Source organism: Astatotilapia calliptera, chromosome 10 (assembly GCF_964374335.1).
Source record: "Astatotilapia calliptera chromosome 10, fAstCal68.1, whole genome shotgun sequence".
Classification (NCBI taxonomy): domain Eukaryota; kingdom Metazoa; phylum Chordata; class Actinopteri; order Cichliformes; family Cichlidae; genus Astatotilapia; species Astatotilapia calliptera.
The window spans coordinates 8,129,154-8,153,714 of NC_137431.1; the positions used below are offsets into that span (position 1 = coordinate 8,129,154).

Below are 24,561 nucleotides of genomic sequence, written 5' to 3' on the forward strand. Positions count from 1 at the left end.
GGTAAAACTACACCAACAAAGACTGCACTGGAACTGATTGGCTTGGTGCTGTCCTTTGCTGGTCTTTGCCTATTGATTAATCAGTGAGCTACCAGTGCCAGTACTAATATTCCACAAGAGCATTCCTGCAGACCAGAATGAGACTTGGAAAGTTTAAAAGTATTCTGCTGAATTCAGTTCTTTTTACAACTGTTGATCCCCTTAGTTTCCACTCATATCTCATGTGTCTTCAGGACTGTATTCCAATGTTTCTGCTGATGAATATGTATTTTCTTTGCAGGTCAATTCCCCATCTTTGATGAGACCTGGGTCAGTTGAACAGTACAAGAGGGCATTTGCCCGTCAGCGAGCTCGGGACCTGGCCCAGCATGCCGATGTACTGCTCTCTAAAGACAAGGAAATTGCTGCCCTGCAGCAGGAATGCAGAGAGCTGGAGGCTCGGCTGGGTATCACTAAGGTATTTATAACTCATCTCCTGCTGAGTAAATTCATCCAGCCTAGATTGAAATGTGGGCACTAATTTGGCCTCAATTTCTCAGCTGAAAGCTAATTTAAAGTTTTAAGCAGTATTCCATCTACCAACCTCATTGTCACCACTGCCACAAGCCTGCTCTCTGCTGGACAGCATGGGTACTGCTCATCCTAACCTCCTCTTAAGCCCCTGTTGCAAAGGCTGCGTCACTGCTGATGTCTAGATAGATGACATTGCAGGAATAGGCTGTTCTTAATTACCAGTGACTTAAAAGCTTATTCTCTTGAGTGTGAACATCTGTTGGGTTTCATAATACTGGATGTTGCAGGGTTAGCTGTACATTGACATAATAAAAATGTGCTGACTCTTGTGTTTATCGGAAACTGTAGTGGAACATCCATATTCTTTTATTCTTTAATTTAATATTTAGTACCTGCAGGATGCAGTTTGAAAACAACACAAACAATAATGTGCTAAACTGAAACTGTTGTCTTGTGGCTGTGTTTAATGGATGTACACACACACACACATATATATATATATATATATATATATATATATATATATATATATATATATATATATATATATATATATATATATATATATATATACATATACATATACATATATATATATATATATATATATATATATATATATATATGTATATGTGTGTGTGTGTGTGTATATATATATATATATGTGTGTGTGTGTGTGTGTGTGTGTGTATGCAGGGCTCCCCTATTCCATCTGGTAGAGGGGAATTTGAGAAGCTTTTTAGGGAGTCTCAGAAGGAGGTGCTGCGGCTGCAAAGGCAAGTGTCGGTCACATCATCCAGAAAGCAGCATGACCATATTCCTGACCACGATGCTGCAGAGAAGAGTGGGGAAAATGTGAAGGAGGAAGGGCGAAAGAAGGTAAAGTCATTTTCATCACACCAGAAACCATTCAGACTCTGCACTGACCCCTGTTGGTCTTAATCAGCTTTAAAAAGGCAAGTGAACTCTGTTTATGCACATTAAAAGTGAGATAAAATTAGCTATTACAAACAGGCCCCATCATGTAGTTAAATCTAGAAACATTTATGGTCTCAGAGTGTAGTTGGAATTATAGGAATGTAAAACATAACGCTGTGAGTCCCGAAACTCAGGGTTTGTTTATGTTGTCATGGATGTTTTCCAGTGTTATATAATGGCTTGTTGTTGGACTCTATACTAATCTGTCACAGGCCATAATGAGATGATTCCCTCTCTTGAACTTGGGCCTGATCAAAGACACAAAAGTCCTACACTCTGATCTTCTGTGCATTTAATGCTGTTTTCAGTTCTTAGAAACAGCTCTACTCCAGAGGAGGGATGCTCTGGATATTAGTCACTGGCTGGAAAGTATAAAAATACACATATCACCTAAATATAGGAAAAGGTTTCTTAATGCAGCATGTGGATTATTGTAATGGTAAAATTCATTCTTTATCGCTTAACATCTGTAACAGAGAAAAATGTCATTGCTCTGGTCAATTTTAGAGGTACAGTTGCATCCTATCCATGTCATTTAAATGCATACATCTAATAATGTTTCTTTATTTTTTGTAAAATTTTTCACTGCCTGTGGAGTGAAGTAAATTCTCTGCCTGTGGAGCTCAAATGAGAATGCCGATTGTGGTAATCTCTCATTTGTGGGACGCAAACACGCACTGCCAGTGGCACACGCACACCCAGAAAGGGGCCATGTTGTGTGAACTCTAATCCCCTCTAACAACAGAATGGTACAGTCCAGTAATCCGCTCGCTGTTGCTGTGGCAGCGGTGAGAGGGTTTTGGGTGGTAGGTAAGACTCCAGCCGCAGTAAAGACTTTTCTATCTCGCCCTGCTCTGGATAACTAGCAGGCCAAAGGAACCCTTGACGTTGCCACAGATCACACGAAAGGGGTAGGTCATCTTGTGAGTTTTGCTGTCTCTGGGACTTAGTAAGGTCTGTCTCTTGTAGTGCTTCTGGGCTAACTTCATATGTATGTGTGTGTGCTTGAAGCCGTGCAGGACTCAAAGTTGAGACTTGACACTGAAAATGAGTCAGTGTCATGACATATTGGGAGGGTGAGAGAACTGGCTCGAGGCAGCTGGTGTTTCATTTGCGTTAGATATTAAAATCAGCTGCTTATGCTGTTACATGCCCCATCTTACTATTCCGACTTGAGTTGTATCTAAAGGGATTTGTCTTTAAGGACTTATAGCTTTTATTTTTTGCTTTTTTTTTTTAAATATTAATTTCAGTAAATCCTGTCCTAAATCCCACCCTTGTCTATGATGGACTGCCACTTTCTTACAGTGCAGAAAGACGGAGCAAGCGTGAGGCCTAGTCAAGGGCAGCCTGTCAACCCAGTTTTGTAACAGTCATATTCACAGCTTCCAGATGTAGAATTTAGACAGACAGACTTAGTGACATGGTGCTGCAGCGTTTGATTGGTGGACATCGATATGTTCCGTATTAAAAAAGAAAATCAACGGCCAGGCCAATCCATTAAGGTGCTTTTAAAAGAAGTGATCCAGTTACCCGTTTCAGTAGTCGGCAGGGATTACACCAATGTGCTTATGGCATTCAGGGCCTGCTGAATGTGATCTGACCCTGCTTTAGTACGCATGGCCCCAGGGTGTACTTTAATATACATGGACCACATCAGTGTGAAGTGTCCATACCTCATCATGTGAGGCAGGGTGTGAGGAGAGGTGGGCTGTCTGAGCTAGGGCCTGGTCTGATACAAACACAAGAGGCAAACATGCTGTAGTCTCAGCATAAAACAGACGCTAGGTGCGCCTGCTTCCTTCATCAGGTCATTTATTGGTAAATGACTTACATGACTGTGTTTACACATCCTGTAGGATTTGAGTATTTACTTAACTAATTTAATTTTCGTTCTTGACTTTATTTAGGGACTCTTTTTTTATTTAAACAGTCATTACTTGATTCACCTCAGTTTGAATGTGCAGTTGGATAAGACAGTGTTTCTGATTTCTGCAGGGTCAGACAAACACTACCACTTGACAAGCGCTTGATCAGTTATACATCTATGTTGCATGTAAGCTTGGCCTTGAATGTATTAAAAATGGTAGATGGAATTCAAAATCTTTTTTTGACATTACTGATGAAAAGAGAAAGGATAAGGTTGCATTGTGCTTGATTAATGATACATTCAACCTCTCAGGCTCACTGCATAGCTATTTCCATGTGTTATCCAGAAGGATTCAACTTAAAAGTTTCTAAATAACTAAATTATCAAGCATCCAGTTGAAATCTGTAGATGACAGAGGTTGGAGTATTAGTCTAACTGATGTTCACAGCCTGTGGCTGTTAAAGAGAAGTAATTTAACCACTGTCTTGAAGTAACAAAAAACTCCTGACTTGGATCTGGATATTTTCTAATATCTTCTTTCTACAAATATGGAAGCTCCTTATTCTAAACTGAAGTTCAGTCCGCTTGGATTATTGATCTCATATTTAATTAGACTTTTCACAGAGAGTCGGACCCCTGAAATTGTAGACATTATCAAAGGATGATTTTACTAGAGCATATGACCATTTATGATCTGCTAGTCTGTGTTATATTGAGTTTGTTTTCCCAACTGGCTCAGATAAAAACAGAGAATGTGTAACATCAGCGTTTTATTGCGGATAGCTGATATGACTACTTGCAGCAGAGATAATGTGTGCTCACTAAATGTGGGACATAACTACCCAAAGTTTTTACTTTTCAAATTTAAATTGGGCAGATGCAAACCACTGCATCTTAAAATTGGACTAGTTTGTCACCCAGAAACTCCAAGCCATGTATTTGATATAATTTCTTGCAGATGTGTTAAAAAACCCTCTAGAGAGAAATTTCCTCACTCACATCATGCTCTGATTTGATTTACTCTGTCTCTCAACGAAATATCCAGCCATAAATTTAAATAAATAAAAGTGGCTTAAGATAAGTAGCATTTCTTCGCTTAGGTGGTTGGATTGAAAAAACTGACGATTCTTTCCTTCACTTGTTTAAGTAAATACGATGCTCAGAGGGGTTTTTTATTTTTGTTTTTTGTTGCAGGATTTACTTTTGATATTTTTTCAAACTAAATTCAGTGTTTCTCAGTTAAACAAGTGAGAATTCTCATGTATTTAATTGGAATAAAGGGCTAGAACACCTGTTATGTAATACTTACCAGGTATAATTAATACTGTTGCGTGGGTACCGCCTGCCTCTGACAAAGCATTTCATAATCATCATCATCATATGGGAAAAACCCCACAATAACACAGTAAAGAGAGCATTAATGTCTAGGGTTTGTCTCTAATTAAGTTATAGTTTTGCTGCTGTATATAGGCCAAGATGCAAAGACTCCCTGGGCTGAGTTGACCTATCCTCTTAATTGTCTGTATAATAGAGACCGAAACTCAACACCATATCTAAGCAAAATCTCTAAAACAAGAACAGCCTGTTAGGTCATAGTAAGTTTTGTTAGGTTAGTGTGTTGGCATATAAACCTTTGAAATGATTCATAATAGCCTAAGCTGTGCTCTAATGCTCTCTGTCAGTCTGACAGCCGCTTTATTCCCCACAACAGTGCATAAATGTGGCATTATGTAATATTCGCCTCTCTGTGCTCATTCGCCAAAACCATGTCAGAATTATATCACACATCGCATGAACTCTTATTATATTTGCTTTGAACCATCATCTCTTTAGATAAAGGCTTGCTCTTTTAGGGAGCTTGACCTGTATTTTAAAAATAATGTAAACCTCCTGATTTATCACTGTAAACAACATTTTTTTCATGAAAACACCGCAAACACAGTCACTACTTTTGATAAAGTGTGTTGTTTAATAATGAAAGAGTAGAGTTCAGGTATGTAGCATGCAAGCACAAGTGGACTATTATGTTAAAAAAAAGTTGATAGAAGAGTTAGAGTGTACCTCACCCACCATGCTGTATGGCTGCCAGGTTGTAGCAGAAACTCCACACACTTATTAAGCCAACCCACTGAATGGGCGTGTACTCCTGCAAGCTAATTACAAATGACAAGAAGACTGACTAGTTTAATTATGTCAGACCAGTTACAAAGATGGGAATTTTGCCAGGATGATGGGATCATCTAGCCTGTCCTCACTTGAGAGGGTCATGATGGGATGTTAAATGACCACCAAAAGGAACAAGGCGAACAAAAAACAGCAGCGAGCCTATTTAAAGCCCTCTTTCCTGGGCACTTTTTTTGACCGGGGGCCAATGGATTTAGTGCCTCCTGCTGGCCTTTCGTCACCACTACTAACACCATCTGGCCTTGTATCCAACAGATAAACCAGGGGTGGCTTTGCTTAACTTCACAGGCATGCCACTGATTAGATTCTGTCACAATGACTTTTGAACCCCATAGTCTGTATCCACCGTGCAGCCTGAACGGCTTCTTTAAAAAAAAATAAAAGGTGGGGGAAACTAATAGTGTGGTGTCAGAATGCTATTTTCATGCTGCAGATGATGGTGTTGATGCTATGAAATGAGTATCTTGATGTCTAGTATCCAGTAGAGAGAATCAGCTGCTTTATACAAAAAAGAGCTGTCTCCAGTTTAGAAGACTTATTCCGTTACTGGCATGTTGTTTTTAGTGACAGCTTGTGTTTTCTAAAAATAATGTTGACTGCATACAGCTGCCAGAAGACAATACTTCTAGTCATTCAAGGCGAAGGTCCTATCATAATCTTGTCATAGTTCTTAGTGAAACTACAACAGGAACGCTTCTGTTCATGATGGACGAGTCTGGAGATCATTTGGTTTCAGTTTTAGCTCACTTTCTTTGTTATCGTATGCAGCGGTTGTGGGTAAGTCACCCTTATCTCATTTGAATAGTTTCTTAACATAATAAGGTCCAAGAGCATCTTCATCTTGTGAATATACTACCACATCATTCTTCTCTAGAGACAGCTGATGCAAACTTTGCACAAATCAAAAGCAAAAACACTTTTTTTCAAACAGAATCTTACACACACACACACACACACACACACACACACATATATATATATATATATATATAAGAGAGAGAGAGAGATATATGGTATAGATCTTACTGTTTTTTGTGGCTGTAAATGTTTTTCATACAGCATATGAATTCCTGAAGTAGTCTGCTGATCCCCAGGTGAATCCTATCTTAAACTGGTACGTCTAATGTCTATAGTAATAGTCTTCCAGTGTAAAAGCAAAGAGATTGTAAAGGAGAGATCCCTTTTGCTGCACGTGGCAGAGCGCCTTTGATCCTGTTATTGGGTCCTGGCCTTGGCTACACTAGCACAGTTCTCTAGGCATAAGTAGGTTTGCTCTAAAATTAGATACTGATTCCCAACTCTTAACCTTTAACCAGTGTTAGCCTGTCCCCCCCACCTGGATATTCATTAGAAGGATCATACAGTGTATGAGGATAAATATGTGACTGTTTCAGAAGTGTAACCTGCTGTGAAACAGTCCAGTCATTGCACGCAGCCTAATTAGATAGGACAGCCTTCCCGCTAGTCTTGTTGGAAGCCAGAGGGAATCCCCCTGGATTACTCATTGATTGTAGATGGAACACTGGGAAGGAGGCTTGTTAATAATCCCTGTTTCACAGTGGGGGATGCGAGTGTAAAGGTTACTTAACAGTTGACAGTTATACATTTGCTCCCCATTCTGTAGCTGTGTCAGAACTGTATTTTTTCTTCTTCTTTTTCTATTTTTTTACTTTTACATGTAAAGTGAATGATTCCTCCTGTCTCTCAGGTTGTAGGAGAGACCCCGTGTGTGGTATTAGATGAAGCTCCATCCAGGTCTGAGAGAGCTCCCGGAGAAGAGGAGTCGGGGCTGCGAGTGACGCCCATACTGGGCCTTAGCCCGCCCCCCTCCCATAAGGAGGAAAACACAGAGAAGCAGCATCTACAGTTTCTGGTAAGTGAAGAGGACTGTAGTTTTCATTTCCCTTTTCTCAGACCAATCATTACACTGTAAATTAAGGGACACTTTACTCCACCAGCAAGCCTTTTCTGTTGCAAATGTCAGTTTACTGTCTTAATGAAGATGGGAAATCTTAACAAAGCAGTTTGTATTTAATAACCTGCTAAATATTCATCATGTTCAAATGCTATGTGCATAATAGAGCTGCTTGCTGATATTTAAGAGTTAGTAATACAGACTGTTATTAGATGTCACCTGAATGGCTTTCAAGTCATTCCCTGTCTCCAAAGTCATTCTTACACACCTCCCTTTGGCTAAATCTACATATTGAGTGTAATTATAGGGAGGGTTCTATGTTTGTATTTTTATTTGAAACTGAAGCAAGGATATCAGTGCTGTGACTGAGCTGACTTCCACTGAAGGAAAATTTACAGTCAGATTTGTTATGTAATGCTGGGATTATTTTGATCTTGTCCTTTGGAAAAGTAGCACATCACCCTTTCTGATGCTTCAAGTAGGATACAAAGCATAAATAGACCTTATTTCCTTCAGCTCTGCATTTTTTCTCAGAATAAAAAATGCAATATATTGGACAAAAAACATCAGATAAGTTACATGTGATATATCAGGAACAGCTGAAGGCAATTTCATTACCTTTGACACAAACATTTACTTTAATTCAACAATAAACTGATTATATTCTGTTGGTCAGTGGTCAAGATTTGCCTCACAAAACAAATCACATTTGGATGGAAACTGAATTGATGACACAAATCTTTTTTGTCCATTGATTAAATTCTTTTAAATTCATATATGTAAGTAAAGTGCAACTTGGCTGAGTTGAGTTCAGTTCACTCGTTTTCTCCACAGTGTTTTGTTTGACAAATAGCTGGTGAAGCCTTACCCCATACATAACTAGTTTCTTCATAAAGTGACTATTAGTCCAAGGAGGAAGTGGTATCTTGGCAGTGGAATATATCATAACAGCAGAGTAAACACTGAGATTGATCAGAAGGTGATCACCATGCAGGTAATATTTTTAGCTTTACTAGTGACAACAGTCAGATCACTGCTTTAGTCCAGACTGAAATATCTCGACAGATATGGAAAGGAGTGCTTTGGAATTTTCCATTGATATTGATCTTGTCCAGAGAATGAATTCCTTAGTTTGTTTTCATCTAGCTTCATCATTAAGTCATAATCTTAATTTGCTTAATGCTTTGATTTGTCACCAAATATCGCCAAAACAGATGGCAGTACTCTCAGGCTGAGCTGTTCTTTGTGTTTAGTGCAAATGTTAGCATGCTAGCACTAGCACTGTCATTGAGTGCATGTTGGCATGCTAATGTAGCACTGTCATAAGTGCACTACTGTGCATTAAGAAGAACACACAGGCCTGCTTGGATGGTAGCAGATTTTGTTTTAAAGAGAATTTAATCTTTAGCCTGCAGGCCTGTAGATCCTGTTTGACTATGAAGTATTTGCATACAATTAATAACACATTGGCCGTAGGTCCTCCTTAAATGCTGAATTTCCTTCATTATCATCATCATCATCTTCTGTGTCAATTACTGGTGCAGATATCTTTATTTGTTTAGAAGGTAAATACCTGGGCTGTAAGCTCTTTTACTCTCTGGTTTATGTTGTTTTTTTATGATTGGTTTTATTGTACTGACTTTGGTGGTGATGTATTGTATTGCTATTCAAGTGTGTGTGTGTGTGTGTGTGTGTGTGTGTGTGTGTGTGTGTGTGTCCGTGTGTGTGTGTGTGTGTGTGTGTGTTATATTTGTGGGGACGAACAGCCCTTATGGAGACCAAAATTCCAGTCCCCTCAAGTCTGAAGGCATTTTTGAGACTCAAAATGTGGTTTTAGTGACAGGGTTACAAGTGGGTTATGGTTATGGTAAGGGTAAGTGGCTAGGGAAAGCATTATGTCAATTAGATGTCCCCACAAGATATGATTACATGACATGTGTGATTGTTTGTTTTGTTTGTGGAGGTCACTTGTGCATGTGTCACGTGTTCACACAAGTGACAAACTTTACTTCACTTTACCTTTTAATATGTCAGTATACCAACATTCCTTAAGTGCTGCATGGATTGTTCTGCCATTCATCAGAGAACATTTTTAAACCTGCTATCTGCTACCTTTTTGAAAATATGTCATTGATAAGCTATTGGTTTAAAGTTGGGTAACATTCCTGTCCCTGTGATGGTTTTCACTCTTTTCTTCTTTGGGAAGCCTCGTGTGATTATCAGCCTGGACTATTCCTCCTCAGCCAGAAGACTGAGGATGACAAAGAGTCATCTTTGTCAGCCAACATTTGGCTATAATGTTTACATTCAGCTCAACTGTTATTGCACACTCATCTCAGAGTGTTAATGGCAGGACTGTGCATTCACTGTGTTTGTCCTGACTCGAACAATTTCATCTTAGTCTCAGCTGAACCAAGGAGGTGCTTCCAGGTTTCACCGGACTTCTTTTCGTGTTGTTTAGCAAAGTTTAAACATTGCAGTTGTGTGCCATAGAGCAAACAAGCCTTTCTTTTCTTGGAGACTGTCTTAGGAGGCTGATGTGACAGAAACTCAGATTTCATTGATAATTCCTCTTCCAAACTGTTCTGTGCCATTCAAGAAGACAAGGCCTTTGAAGATATTTTTTGTTTTTGAAGCCATTCAGACTTAGATGCCATCTGATGGTTGCAGGGCTGCAGTCGGCACCAGTAACAGCCTTAATTTGGGTCGAGGATTGTCCAGTGTCTTGACAGACAGGCAATTGGATCCTCTTGCTCAGTGCTGTTGAAATTTTTTGGGGTCTTCCACTTTACTTTTTTGTTCCATAACCCTCAGGATCATTTAAGAAATTCCAAATGACTGTCTTACTGCATCTCACCTCAGCAGCAATGGCGCGCTGCAAGAGACCCTACTTATACAGTTCAACAACCTGACCACGTTCAAAAAGGGAAAGGCTTTTTGAACGTGTGACTACCTGACGTGACTACCTGACAGAAAATGACAATGAATCCACATTTTTGCACAGATTAGGCATGTGGTCCTAACCCATATGGAAAAGAAATAGTAAAAACTTATATGATTTACTCATGAAAGTGGCCACTTTCTCATCACTTTCATATATTGTTTTAGTAAGTATCCAAAACATACAAGTTTCATTTATATAATTTTTCAAGGGATCTTGTGATGGACCGAGTTGAAAAACAGGAGTCCCAGGAATTATTAGAAAAATATAGTTTCCATTTATTTAACCCCCAAAAATTATATTCACAAGAGTAATAAATGTTGAGCTCATAAAAGAGGTCAAAGAAACAAAACTGAACTCCAGCAACAACTGCAAACTTAACAGACCAAATGACTGCTCAAACATACATAATTGACCTAAACATGAAATGACATACAAGGGTATATATAATGGCTGATCAGACCATTGTGACACATGAGGGGGTAACAAACAAACACAATCATAAATCACAAACAATGCAGTACAATCTAGTTTGTTAATAAACTAAACACTAAAGAAGAAAATCAAAAAACCTCATTAAACCCTAAATATTTAATTAAATACAAATACTTTGTTTTTAAAGTAAAGAAAACACACATTCCCCCCTTCAGCAGGAAGTGGTGGTGTAGTCCAATTATCTTCCTTCATATTTAATGGTTTCAAACCCTGGCTACCATCTTTTGTCCAGCAACTCCCAGGGATGATGGCAGGTAAGAAATAAAAAGACAAAGGTTAGTCAGAAAGCAAAGAAATGAAGTAGTATGAATACATAAGTAAACTAAATGTGCGTGCTTACAAATAGAACCAATGTATCCAAACCAATCAATAAAGTTATTGGCAACTAAAATATATTACTATGTTCAAATGAAGAATGAAAATACAAAAGTTACCGACTTTAGAGTGTGGCCACGGGTTTGGCCATCACAGATCTTTATCTGTTTTCACTCTTGTATGCTTTTCATACAAGTTTCACACAAGACAGATACAAACTTTATAAGATTTATATATATCTTTTCCATATGGGAAACTTTTGATCAGCTGTAAAACAGCCAGTTTCATTCAATAAATTGCATGCTCAAAAAATGTTTTCTCTCACTCCCATTTCTTCTTGTTGCATGTTGAAGCCCTACTTTGAACATTGTTAAGATGCAACCATGCAAAATATGATTTTATTTTGCCATTTTTCAACTGGTCTTAAACTTTTGATTGGGACTGTACAAAAAAAGCAATAAGTATCATATTATGTTATGAGTTGTGTTATCCTAATAAGATAATTAACAGTGAAATAAGATAGATGTTGGGTCCATGTTTTACAAAACTTTATTTTCTTCCCCCTTATTGTCAAATTGATCCTTGAACTTTAGATGAAGTGACCTCTGCACAGGAAAGAATTTTTGTGATCTTTCTAGTTTAACAGAGTGACACAGGCAACTTAATCTGTTTTGATCAGGTAACATTCTCTGAAAGGATGATCTTGCTAATATCATTATTTTTAGAGTGAAAAAGGACCCCGTGCTGAAGAATAAATTCCCCTCCTTGTCACATTGTTGCATCTGTTTTTCAAAATAAAAGTCTTGTTTTCTTCATATTTATAATGTGTGGCATAGCTGTTTTAAATATTCTAATGGAAGTTACAAAGGAACAAAAGTGTGAATCAAAGGATACCTGCGGTAGTCTTCACCATGGAGACAAGACATTTAGTGTGACAATGAAGCTCAGTGAGAAATGTTTTTGTAATGTGACCATGTTGTATTTGAATTCCACACAGTACAATCAGATGTGGTAGTTTAGCTTCCCAGCTGTAATGTGACTGTTAATCAGGCCTTCAAAAGAACGCAACTCAAACACAATCAAGAAAATCAGAGCACAGGTTGTAGTTTAATTATCTTTATTGTCTTGCTGTGTCATCCCTGGTGAGAGTACAGTGTCTCTTCCAGTCAGCTGCTGGTGGTCTGCAATTAGCCTCTGTCCTGTAGCTCCCACATCACAAACACAGGGGTAATGCTTGATTGAGGTCCTGGAGCCACAGTGAAATAAGCTGATTTCTCCTATGCTGCTCCTGCATGTAAGCTGCATTTAGAATAATTAAAGGATGCTAAGCTTTGTAATGCCTCATTGCTGTCCTGTCAGAGGTCACTATGGAAACTGCAAGGATTGTATCCCATTTTGCAAAATGTACATGATGCAAATGATTCCTATTTATTGTTATGTTTTTGTATGATATATTATGTGCATTTTGAGAGTTTTAGTTTAAAGCCTGACCTGAGTTTCCAAATTAAAGATTAAGTGTAACTATCCTTGTTTTTTCTCTTGTTTCAGGAAAGTGAACTGAGCAAGAAAAGAAAAGAATGTGAAAATCTTGAGCATGAAGTAAAGAAGCGACAGAAGAGATGTCTGGATTTGGTAAGTGAACCTTGTGCTCCATTGTTTCCTTCTGTCATACTCTCTTTAAAGCACAGCTGCGATGGACATAATGACAGCAGAGGGGTAGACGTGGATTTCCGCATGTTTGTATGAGTGTGGTTTTGTGTTTTTCTGGAACAGGAGAGCCAGCTTGAGGATGAGCGAGGCAAAAATGAGCAACTAAAGGAGGAGGCAGATCTCCTCAGGAGGAAGGCACAGCTGCTCGACCAGGTCGGTGACGCTGCTCGAGATATATAGGTTTTATTTTGTGTATAAAAATCATGTTTTTGGTCATCATCACTGACAGTTGTGATAACCAATCTTAATGCTATGATGGGATAACCTGCTGCTATTTCCCAGACTCGGGCTGAGAATGAGGAGCTGAGGGAAGATCTCTCTGAAGTGACCGCTCAACGCAATTCAGTTCTCGAGGAGAACCAGAGACTCCGTGCCAAACTGGAGAACCTAGAGCAGGTCCTAAAGGTACTATCTGAGTCAGATGCTTGGTGCGCTATTGTCAGTTTTGCTCCTTAGTGTCCCTGCTGATAAACTCTTTTCCTTCTGAACAGCATATGCGAGAGGTCGCCGAGCGAAGGCAGCAGCTGGAATTGGAACATGAGCAAGCACTGGCTATCCTTAAGTTCAAACAGGATGAAATCAAAAGGTTACAGCGGGTAAGAAATACAGCCTTGAGTTTTGGGGGGTTTTTTTGGTTTCGATCTTGCTAAAGTCATGCTCTCATAGCCTGTGGGTTACTTTCAGTGTAGTTAAGAAAAATGGGGCACTTTGTCCAGCAGGGGGCAACCTTTGGGCACCAATAAAGAATTTTATCAGTGCTGCTTGCTATGCTGTGAAAGTGAATTTTATGATGAAAGTTTACCGTGAATTGAATGTTTTTTTTAATCATCAGGCTCAGTTATTCGCCAAGAGGGAGCATGAAGGAGTGGTTCAGATGCTGGAGGTGAGTGTATGTGACACTATTATGTCTGCACGGGGAAGCACAAAAGCAAGTAAAACAACTCTGTGCCAGACCACGCTTTTGTACTGCCAGACTGCATAGCCCTGAGGTGCTTTCAAGCATTTAGGAGGACTTAGGATCAAATCCAAAGCTGGCAGTGTCCCACAAAAGAGTGAAGCATTAAAGAGTAACAAGAAAAAATGTCTCTATGTGACATACACTAATGTATTCCTTTCAGCTTAAATTCACTGAATAAAGTGTTTCTGTCTTTTAAAACAGAGCAAAATTCTCACCAGGTTTTTAGTAGGTTTAAAGACATTTCATTCTTTTTTTAGTAGGTCAAAAGACGATTCATTCTTCTAAAGAAGCCTGGAATTATAATTTACTGGGATCTTTATTCTTATCTAAACACCTGGCTGAGAAGCTGTGGCAGAAAGTACTTATATTTTTGTAGCTCTAGTAGGCCTGAAAACCGTTTGAACAGATGGCTCTTCTGCTGCTTTGTGACGTTTGTGCTTGCTCTCTGTGTCAGCGTAAGAATTCAAAATGAATCCAGATAGCAGATGACAGTTGAAATCCCCCTGCCTCTGATTGGCTGCTGATGCTGAACATTAAAAAAAAAGAAACTAAAAAAGGAGGGAAAAAATCAAAAATGTCATCATCCACAGTTGATGACTTTACATTCCTGTTGTCTGTGTTCCTTATTTCTCACGGTTCATTTTGCTGCGAGAGTTTGTTACTTAAAGCAGTGTGTATTTTATTTTAGGAGTTGACTCAGCTCGTGTTGCGGAGAGAGCTGGTAGAGTATAGTTGCTCTGTTTTCAAAATGCCTAGTTTCCTTCCTCTTGGCTGTGTTTCTCTCACTTTCTGTCTGTATTTAAACCAAAGCATCACAGGAGAAAGTCTCTTTCCCTCCCAAGAGCCCATGTTTTACTTGCCAACAAAACACCCAGCCTTACTCACTCTGTTAAAAAACAGTTTTTGCTAGATTATGAGAGGGGTGTGTGTGTGTGTGTGTGTGTGTGTGTGTGTGTGTGTGTGTGTGTGTGTGTGTGTGTGTGTGTGTGGGCTGCTATGGGCTGCTATGGGCTGAGAGACATTCTAGTGATTCTGGCTTGTGAGCGGATTTCCTTGCTGACCTGGACTCTGACTGCTGTGTTTCTACTCTATTAATATTTAATTTAGTCTTTTCCAGTTTCAGTGCTTCACACACATGCATTTGCATCTTTTCTTTGTGCTTTGTGCCTTTTTTGCTAAGCAGAGTACACTGGACTGCATGCAGGTATTTCTTGAACCTCGTGTTCAAGAGCTTTTTATCTTCTCCTCAACAGGACCTCCACCCAGCCCTGGTCCTTAGAACCACCAAAACCCCAGTTGCTTTTATTTAGTTCCTTGAAATTGATGGAACTCTATTCAACATTAATTAGTGTAAAACAGCCCCTCAGAAATGCTTCACTTGTGAACAGTTGCTCATCTGAGGCTGTTGCGTTTCTCTTTTATTTATTTATTTTTTTTATGGTTACCGATTTGCATTTAAATCAGGTCATTCATATGGGGTGTAGGGTTAGGGGTTAGTGTATGTGTATAACACATTTATCACTCCCAGCTGCACTGACAGCACTTACTACAATTATCGGGTTGTTTAATCTTATTCCATGTACGCAAATAGTCTCATTGCCATTTAGATTAGATTAGATAAAACTTTATTAATCCCTCGGGTGGGTTCCTCCGGGAAATTTGGTAAATTTCTGATAGTATTCATCTGAGGTTTTACAAATGATTTGCGTCAGTGTTTTAATACTCATTACCCCCCAGCTCAGTGCAGCTAGATAAGAATCGACTACAGGCTTTGCGTAGGTGAGCACTAACAGGAAATGTTGTTCAGACACTTTCGTGTGAAGGCTTTTGTCAGATCAGCCTGCCAGGAAACTCCCACCGCAACCGGAAGTGAAATCAGCTACATTTAGAAACCCAGTAAGACAGAAGCAAGTAGTGTTCTGCCAAATTACCCCGCTGTCATAAAAGTGATTGCAAGCCGAGTGTTAAATGGAAGCAACATGTAACACCTCATAAATACTTTACTCCAGTTTCCCCTCCCCCTTTGCCTGCCTCCCTTTTTCCTTTCCATTTACCCAGCCAGTCTTTGTCATTTGTCTTTGCAGATTCTAACAAATGATGTAGGGACTTGTAACATTGTCTGTCTTGCAGAAACCCATATTTGCGTTGTGGATTACGTTATTTCATGCATTCATTTGTGTTTGCCACATTTTGTTGTCCTATTTGTCCATCTTTCAAAACAGTCATAAACATAAGAAATCAGATGTATCAAAAGTAAATGGCCTGCATTTGTATAGCGCTTTAATTAGTCCCTAAGGACCCCAAAGCGCTTCACACTACATTCAGTCATTCACCCATTCACACACACATTCACACACTGGTGGCCCTAATCATAAAAAGCTTTTCCATAGTTTCTAAGGAAATTGATTTAATTGCATTGAAGGTTTCTGCAGGACACTGACGGTGATAGATTGCTGATTAAAAGGAAAAATCCACCTTACCGCTCACATCCCAACATTCACACACTGTACTGCTAACTTAGGCAAAGCTCATTCGCTTGTAGACATCAGGTTAAAGTGTGTCCAGAAGAAACCTAAAGTATGGTAACACATCACACAGTTCCACCTGAAATGACCTGGTTAACAATTTGAGGACATCACATCTAATAGTGTTGAAAGGTGGATTTTCTCTCACACAAGTCACACTGGCACTGTTTGTGTGCATTATATTGGTTCTGCCTTCTGTGTAGTCGAAGGTACGAGAGCTGGAGGAGAAATGTCGAAGCCAGAGCGAACAGTTTGGCCTGCTGTCCCAAGAGTTGGAGAAGTTTCGAATGCAGGCCTCAAAGGTGGACCTGGCCAGCTCTAGCCTCCTCAACAACCCCACCCTGTCGGTTCTGACCAACGGGGTGGGCCTGACTACAGAGCGAGGTAAGTGGTTGCTTCACTTCACTTGCTTAATGACCAACAGGAAAATCAAACAATCTGACTTACTATGTCTTGTTTCAAGATAATTTGCCAAATCATTGTTTAACAATAATTTTGCTTTCATGTTATAGAATCGTAGTTGGTGTAGTGGACACAGATGATGGCTTGGTAAAGAGCACTGAGCCACTTATAGAAAAGAGTTCTTTAAAATTATCCATATATATAATGATCAGGAATGCATCTCTCCAGATTTTAATTTCGAGATATTTTATCATTGACTTCTGAACAATAAGGACACAATACACAATACCCAGTCCTTCTTCTTAATGTGACATTCTCTCTTTTTCCACCTTTGTGTGTTATAATGTAACCTCAATCCCAGCAGCAACAAATACATAGTGCAAATCTAGACCAACTCTTTCCTACTGTGTATATCCAACCCTTTTCTCTTACAATGTTCATGTGTTTTAGACTGCACTGGTGGCTCATGGGATATGGTGACTCTAGGTGAAATAGCCTTTTGGAGTCTCGAGGGAGGTGACACTGTCTCCTGCCCCGAGGGCAATGACCCACTTGGTATGCCCGCCGTCTCTGTTACTCATAATATGTGTTGGACAGTGTTACAAAAGCACCGCATGCGTTGACCTGTCATCTTACCTGCACGGTCACCGTTAACAGTCCAGCACCGTAACAGAGCTGATCTGTTACTCTCACCATAGCATGAGACAGTCAGTGTGTGGAGCATGGAGCACGTTAAGTCTCTTAACAGTCCTCGTGTGAAACATGTTGTCTTTATAGTGTGACCACTGACAGATGGAGATAGGACTTTTTTTCCTTCCTCTTTTTAATCAGCCATGTTCAGGCCTTGAGCCCCCTGCATGTCAACCAGTGACTTCACATGCCTAGCTGCTCGTGGATTCAACCAGGTTATGCAGTAAGAGGGCTGATGTATGTTCACTAGATGGTGGATTATCCTCTGCCTCTCTCTCTCTTGCTAGATGTGGCCACTGCACTACGCATGGGGGCTACCCCTCATGCTGCAGGGCTATCCAGGGTGGAGCGATCGCCTGTCACCAAGCATCGAGAGCTGCCCACCATCAGCGTCAGCAAGTCAGGCTCTTCCTCTAGCAAGTCAGAGACCACGCACCTCACGCCCAAGTCTGACACCCATCTCAGTCCGCACAAATCAAGCCCAACTCACGAGGTACCAGCAGTGAAGACGATGTGTAGTACATCACTTTTTTCTCAAATCAGAAAAAATGCTTTCATGCATTTTGTGTTTTTTTGTTTATTTTATACATGGTTCATATATTAATGGTAATATGATATAAATATGTGAAATTTCAACACAGTCTTACATGAAATATAATTTATAGTTATACAGTAAAGTTGTTTTAAAGCTGACACCATTAGCTAATGTGGCTGCTACATTTGAAAACCACCATCTGTATCTAGTAAGTTAGCCTAACGGTTGATAGGTTAGTTTGAAGTAGAGCTACCACAAACGATTATTTTGATAGTCGACTAGTCACCGATTATTTTTGCGATTAGTCGACTAATCAGATCATCATCCATTGGACGTAAAACGTACAGCTTATTGCACCAGCAGCATCTGCTCTTATATAACTATCATTAGCTTACAGCTTTAAGTGTTTAAGGTATGTGCTAACTAAAAATAAAGACAAGATGATAGTTTATAAAATTTGAATGAAATTTGCAGATTGTTTCGGTGAAGTTTAATAAACTCCTTGCTATCTAAAATATAACAGGACACCGGAGTAAATTCTCGAGCATCTCACACTTCTGATAATCAGCTGTCTGCTTGACGTTTATTCAGCTGTGTAAAAACTTTAATCTCAGCCAAACCGATTTACTCAGGAACAAATAAAATACTAAAAAAAGCCAAACAATAACATGTTTAAGTTATCTAAGTGACTCATATATATTTAACCTAAGTAGCGAAAGACGGCGGTGGGTTTGAAAACGATTTGCCGGGAGTCCGGTGTTCTCAAGGCTCTAGTTAGCCTAGCCCCCGGCTAACTATCGAGCTAGTGGGTAACAGACGTCTCCGAAAACGTCGGCGCGCTTTTGAAAATATGTGGTGTCTTGATAAACTGAGCAGATATTTGAGGTTTACACAGCTACATTCTCGCCTGAAAATATGTTAAATGTTTATTTTGTGACCCAGAAAGAATAATAAGAGTAACATTAAAACTAACTAGCTGCCGCCATTGTTGGAAACTGCGCTGGGCCGCGCTATGAATTCTGGGAAACTGCTTCTTCTTCTTCGGGGTTTAACGGCAGCTGGCATCCTTGTACATGCTGTGCTGCCATCTTCTGTTCCAGTCCGTTATTACACTCTTAAATCCTGCCACTTATTCCTGCGTCTTTTGTAATCTTACAAAGCTTCAAACGACGCGTCGACTATTAAATCAGTCGTCGACGATTTTGATAGTCGACGTAATCGTGACTAGTCGACTAATCGTGGCAGCCCTAGTTTGAAGCACTTCATCTCTTCATCCTGATATTCTCCTTCTTTGTTTCGGCACACATGAAAGCAGATCGAGATTACTACACTGTTTGCATGGATTTAATGGATTAAAAAGCTCTCCTTAAACTTGTTGTCATCTCACGTTAGTGCACACTGTAACAGAAGAGTCCAGTGGAGTATTTTGGTTTTGCTCCAAAATATTTAGCATGTTTGTCCTGCCGTTGTGTGGTCCTGCATGCTATGCAGCCTGGTGGTCTTTTTATCCAGTCACTCGACTGCATACAATCAATAGAGCTCATATTTAGTGAGATAATCCACTCAGCTCTGTGGATTATAAAGGGTATACAGTAGTTGTTTGTGATTATCCTTAAAAAGTGCTGTTATTTCTTGCAGGTAGCCATTTATACCAGGTATTAACTAGCTCTGTAGTAGTTCTGTTCCTGTTTGTATTCAATAAAAAGGGCAAAAAGTCACTCGCAAACAAAGTGATTTTCTTTGCAGTCATTTCCAAACAGGCATGGCTTTATCTTGTGGCCTTTTAAGATAATATGTGTAAAGCATATCATACTCGTGAAATGTGCTCTCCTTTTGGCAAGAAAATCAAGGACATCTTGATACAGAAGAAAGAGTTCATGCTGGCTAAAATAGGTTAAGAATTTCCACTAAAGAAATTCACTTGTTTAGGTCAGCCGCAACAATAAATGGAGTAAATTAAGCAGTAGAAACAGCTTCTAAAACACCTCTCTGTAATAAACTTTGAAAGATATCTGACCTATAGGGAAAGACTTGTTCCAGGACCATTGTGTTAGCTTGCAGAAGATTTTGATTTGTGTACGTAGCAAATTGTGGCACTTACAGCACAGTGCTTGGTCATCCTAGTTACCTCACTTTTATTGCAACTGCAGTCCTATAGATTTACTTTATTACTAAAGACTAAAAACCATTTAACTTTGCTCTTACTTTACTTTTAGCCTGTTCTTTTTAGATATGTCAGGTGACTGTCTCTCTGTTCATGCTGTTCTCAGGTGGACACAGCCAGTGAAGTAGAGGAGTTGGACATTGACATAGCCCCAGCACCTTGCCCAGCCAGCAGAGGAGCAGCAAAGCTTCAGGTGTTTATTGCAAGATACAGGTAAGTAATTAACTAACACAGGGGTTGTTCTGGTGAACATGAAAGTATGTGATGGAAACGATTTCATGGAAAATTTTTATCTCCCCCAGCTATAATCCTTATGATGGTCCCAATGACAATCCTGAGGTGGAGCTACCACTCACTGCTGGAGAATACATCTATGTATATGGAGACATGGATGATGATGGCTTCTATGAAGGTATGGGATCTTGTCATTTTTTTGTAAATCTACAAATCTTTACTTTCCGGTCTGTAGGACAGTGTTTTATGGTGGCTCCTTTCAGGCGAACTGATGGACGGACGGAGAGGGCTGGTCCCCTCTAACTTTGTGGAACGTGTTTCAGACGACGATGTCATGAGCACTCATCACCCAGAGATGGTGGACATGTCCCATAACTCGCTGATAGACAGCAGCCTGCACAGTGCCATCCACCAGCATCGTCTCCACGTGGGTGTCAGCACCTCAGAGAGGACAGAGGCCTCTGCTGCCTCTGGCCCTGCCTCAGCCCCCTCAGATTCAGCATCAGCCTTGGCTGTCCCAGCCCCCCTCACCAACGGCCTAGACTTGGACTTGGAAGAGGTGGGAGTGGACATTGTGCCTTACCCACGTAAGCTCACCCTCATCAAGCAGCTTGCCAAGAGTATCATCATCAGCTGGGACCCTCCGTTGGTGCCGGCTGGGTGGGGCAATGTGTGGAGCTATAATGTGTATGTGGACCAGGAGCTGCGGCTCAATGTGCCCTTCGGTGCCCAGACCAAAGCAGTGCTGGAGCGGCTAGACATAAACCTCAAGGCCTATCGTGTGTCGGTCCAAAGCCTGACAGAGAAGGGTCTCTCGGACCAGCTCCGCTGCAGCATGCTGGTCGGTCGGGACGTTTCCGTGGCGCCCACGCAACTGCGCGTGGAGAGGATCACTGCTACCAATGCCAACCTGACCTGGCTGCCCAGCAACAGTAACTATGTGCACATTGTGTCCTTGAATGACGAGGAGTGTGAGCTGGTGAAGGCTGGCTGCTACTCGCTGTGCCTCAATAACCTATTGCCCAGCCTGCAGTACACGGTCAAAGTGGAGGCACGGCCACACCGCACGCCATGGGAGTTACCCGTGGAGCGACGTGAACACAGAAGTGCAACGATCACCTTCACCACACTGATGGCAGGTCAGGACTTACTCTTTTATCTTTCTGACGGCTTGTCACGATTTCCGGTATCACACGTGGTAAAAGCATTTAAGATGGACGTGTGTAAATGGAACACATGTAAGGTTCGTTCAGACTCAAAGATGGGGGTTTTTGCAGATTAATTCTATACCTCTATAAACTCAGACAAATCATCGCATATATCCAGTAAGATGATTATTTAATCTGAACTTGTATAATGAACTCAAGACCTTTCAAATCATTTTATTTGTCTGTGTTTTCCTGAATCTTTGCAACATCTTACCAGAGCTTTGGCTAGATAATTTATCAAGCCAGCTTCCTTAAGACTTTTAAGTCTAATCATATGTACATGTCACTTTGCTCTTGGCAACGTGTCCCCATCAAATTGGTGAGAGAGTTACATCATTAATGATTGTAGGGAACACCTCCCATGACTGTACTGCTGGTACAGGCAACCCAAATGAAGATGAAAATCAAGACTGTAAGCAAAATAAAGACAGTGTGAAAATGCAGCGTGAAGCAATGCATCATTTTTATATCAGTATTTCTACTGATTTCTACATTATGTTAACAGTGAAGGGAAGAGAGGTTTCAAAGATCCTGTGGATTTATTTACTCTTGTAAATAAGTAAGCTTACAATAGTATGTTAGTATAGTCACTGTTCATGCTTTGTGTTTTTAATTATGGACTCATATGAAGTTGGTACCGTTTTGCCAGGCAATAGTATTTAAGATTTCAGAAATGAACTACGCTATATAATGTATAATCATCAGTGTGATATATATTTGAGTTGCATCTCTCCAAATGATCCTTCAAATTTGCTTAAGTTCCATGCCCTCAGTCTGGGATTTCAGGTATATGGTTTTCTAGTGGCCATTAGAGTAATAGATGGCAACTTTCTTGGTAGAAACATGTCCCCATAGTAAACATTATTCCTCCTCCAAAGCTTTGTATTTTCAGTATGAGTCATTTACTCAGTCCTATGTTCAGTTTTTGACATGCTTCTCTTTATTTTGCTGTGATGTTTTAAATCTCTGCAGGCCCCCCCGATGCTCCTCTGGATGTTCAGCTGGAGCATGGTCCATCTCCTGGAATTGCTCTCATCAGCTGGCTACCAGTCACTATAGATGCTGCAGGGACCTCCAACGGAGTCCGTGTAACTGGATACACTATATATGCTGACGCAAAGAAGGCAAGAACTTCATGTCTGTTTTAAACTTAAAATTGTAATCTTGATTTTAAGACAGTATTCAGATATTTAACCAAAGTCTGATTATCGTTCTTCTATCCAAGGTGCTTGAGGTGTCTTCCCCAACAGCTGGTAGTGCCCTCCTGGGTCCCTCTCAGATCCACTCCCTGCTGGCAGCTCAGGAGCTCACTGTCCGCACCACATCCGCCCATGGGGAGTCCTGTGACTCTCTGCCGGTTAATGTGCCCTCAAAGCTGGCTGCCATCATGGCAGGCCCGGCTGTCACTGCCCCACTTCTGCCACCTCTGCCCTGTACTCCAGTAGGTCCCAGTAACCTGCCCCCTTCACCATCCTATGGAAACTCTGCTGCCAAAGTGTCCACGCTGCACAGCTCTTTGCCATCAGAGATACATATCACTGGCCTCACAGTGGAGGCTGCTGCCAACTCACCTTCTGCCCTCCGTTCAGAAGAACTCTCGTCTTCCTCATACGTGAAGGCCTGGGCCAACCCTTCATCTGCTGCTGCCTTGGCTGTTGGCGAGGTCACATTATCTGTAGCCTCCACCATTACCCCAGTGGTGAGCCATACTCTTCCATCCTCCTATATATGAGAGCCCCTTGAAGGTGATAGTAATAGATACGCAGTTTTTCAATTTCCTGTAAACAGTCTGTCATTGTTGTTTTAACCTCCTAAGACCCAAACTCTTTCATGGCATGCATTTTTAATTTCTCTTTGCTATTTGGCCTGATTGGGACCTGGTGAATGTAAAAACAAAGAATTACGTGAATTTTTTTAAATCAGATTTTTGTTTCTGAGAAAAATGAGATCCACATATGAGGACATTTGCTTTAATTTTCGATAGAACAGTGGCAGTATAATGTCCTCGTTAGTGGATATCAGGCCCTCATAGAGCAAAATTTAGTATTTTGGTCTAGACAACCCAAAATGTGATGTCCACATGGACAGGTCCTAGGAGATAAAGCAGATTTTTCACAGCACTTTTTGTATATCTTTTTAAAAAATTATCCTACTTAGCTGTGCATTTCTTTGAATCTGAGTATGCTATTTTTAACTATACTATATATAACTGTACAGTATTCTTTTTTTCTTATCTTCCAAATTTGGCCTTCACACTGCACATTTCTTGTTTTTTATTTTAACTTTTGTGTGAATCCTCATGCTCCATCTGCCTCTGGACTGTGCTGCTGGAACACATGAATTTCCCCACTTTTATATGGAGCCAAAAAAAAAGACTAAAAATGAATTACATGCATCATTAATTCAACTGAAGCCATGTGTAATATGAGCATCAATCATTGCAGCAGTGTTTATATCATACAAAATAAGGAAAAGCACAATAGGTGCCTGAAGGGAACTGTAGCACTTTACCTTCACTACATGAGTTCACAATTTGTTTGTAACCACTAATAGATATCTCTGGCTCTTGACAAAGGCGGTCGCACTTTCTCCCTCTCCCTTCCCTTATCTTTCCTGCTTGGCTTTCTCATGTCTCTGTCTAGTCTTGTCTGCTTCTCTCCCTCTACCCTGGAAGAGTCTCAGAGTCTGTTTTCTAAAACCTAAAAAAGGAATTATGGATTTGATCAACTGGTCCCTGAATGCAAATGACACACTCTTCTCGACGAGAAGCCTGGGTTCGGGAGAGCCCATTGAAGACATCTGTCTTTTTGGAATCATGATAACAGGGTTCTTGCTGATCGGCGCTGGCTTGGCCCTTGCTTGGCCCTTGCTTGGCCCTGGCTTGGCCCTGGCTTGGCCCTGGCTTATCAAAGAATAAAGAAAGC

The 24,561-nt window shown here is 40.4% G+C and overlaps 1 protein-coding gene across 22 annotated transcripts in view; it reads left to right on the forward strand.

Moving 5' to 3' along the window:
• The window catches only part of tspoap1 (TSPO associated protein 1), a 77,867-nt gene that overhangs the window by 39,118 nt on the left and 14,188 nt on the right, over positions 1 to 24,561 (forward strand). For 16 of the 22 annotated variants that reach the window (XM_080307457.1, XM_080307443.1, XM_080307446.1 and 13 more), the window contains 18 exons: positions 281 to 457; positions 1,210 to 1,392; positions 7,254 to 7,418; positions 12,760 to 12,843; positions 12,985 to 13,074; positions 13,204 to 13,326; positions 13,413 to 13,517; positions 13,754 to 13,804; positions 14,568 to 14,600; positions 16,608 to 16,788; positions 17,257 to 17,361; positions 17,784 to 17,989; positions 20,302 to 20,408; positions 20,498 to 20,607; positions 20,693 to 21,568; positions 22,397 to 22,423; positions 22,610 to 22,761; positions 22,863 to 23,336. In XM_080307457.1, coding sequence (XP_080163583.1) covers positions 281 to 457; positions 1,210 to 1,392; positions 7,254 to 7,418; positions 12,760 to 12,843; positions 12,985 to 13,074; positions 13,204 to 13,326; positions 13,413 to 13,517; positions 13,754 to 13,804; positions 14,568 to 14,600; positions 16,608 to 16,788; positions 17,257 to 17,361; positions 17,784 to 17,989; positions 20,302 to 20,408; positions 20,498 to 20,607; positions 20,693 to 21,568; positions 22,397 to 22,423; positions 22,610 to 22,761; positions 22,863 to 23,336 — 3,249 coding nt within the window. Of the gene's footprint in view, positions 1 to 280; positions 458 to 1,209; positions 1,393 to 7,253; positions 7,419 to 12,759; positions 12,844 to 12,984; positions 13,075 to 13,203; positions 13,327 to 13,412; positions 13,518 to 13,753; positions 13,805 to 14,567; positions 14,601 to 15,062; positions 15,084 to 16,607; positions 16,789 to 17,256; positions 17,362 to 17,783; positions 17,990 to 20,301; positions 20,409 to 20,497; positions 20,608 to 20,692; positions 21,569 to 22,396; positions 22,424 to 22,609; positions 22,762 to 22,862; positions 23,337 to 24,561 lie in introns of all 22 variants that reach the window. The other 6 variants (XM_080307445.1, XM_026182662.2, XM_080307444.1 and 3 more) reach the window with 5 other exon arrangements.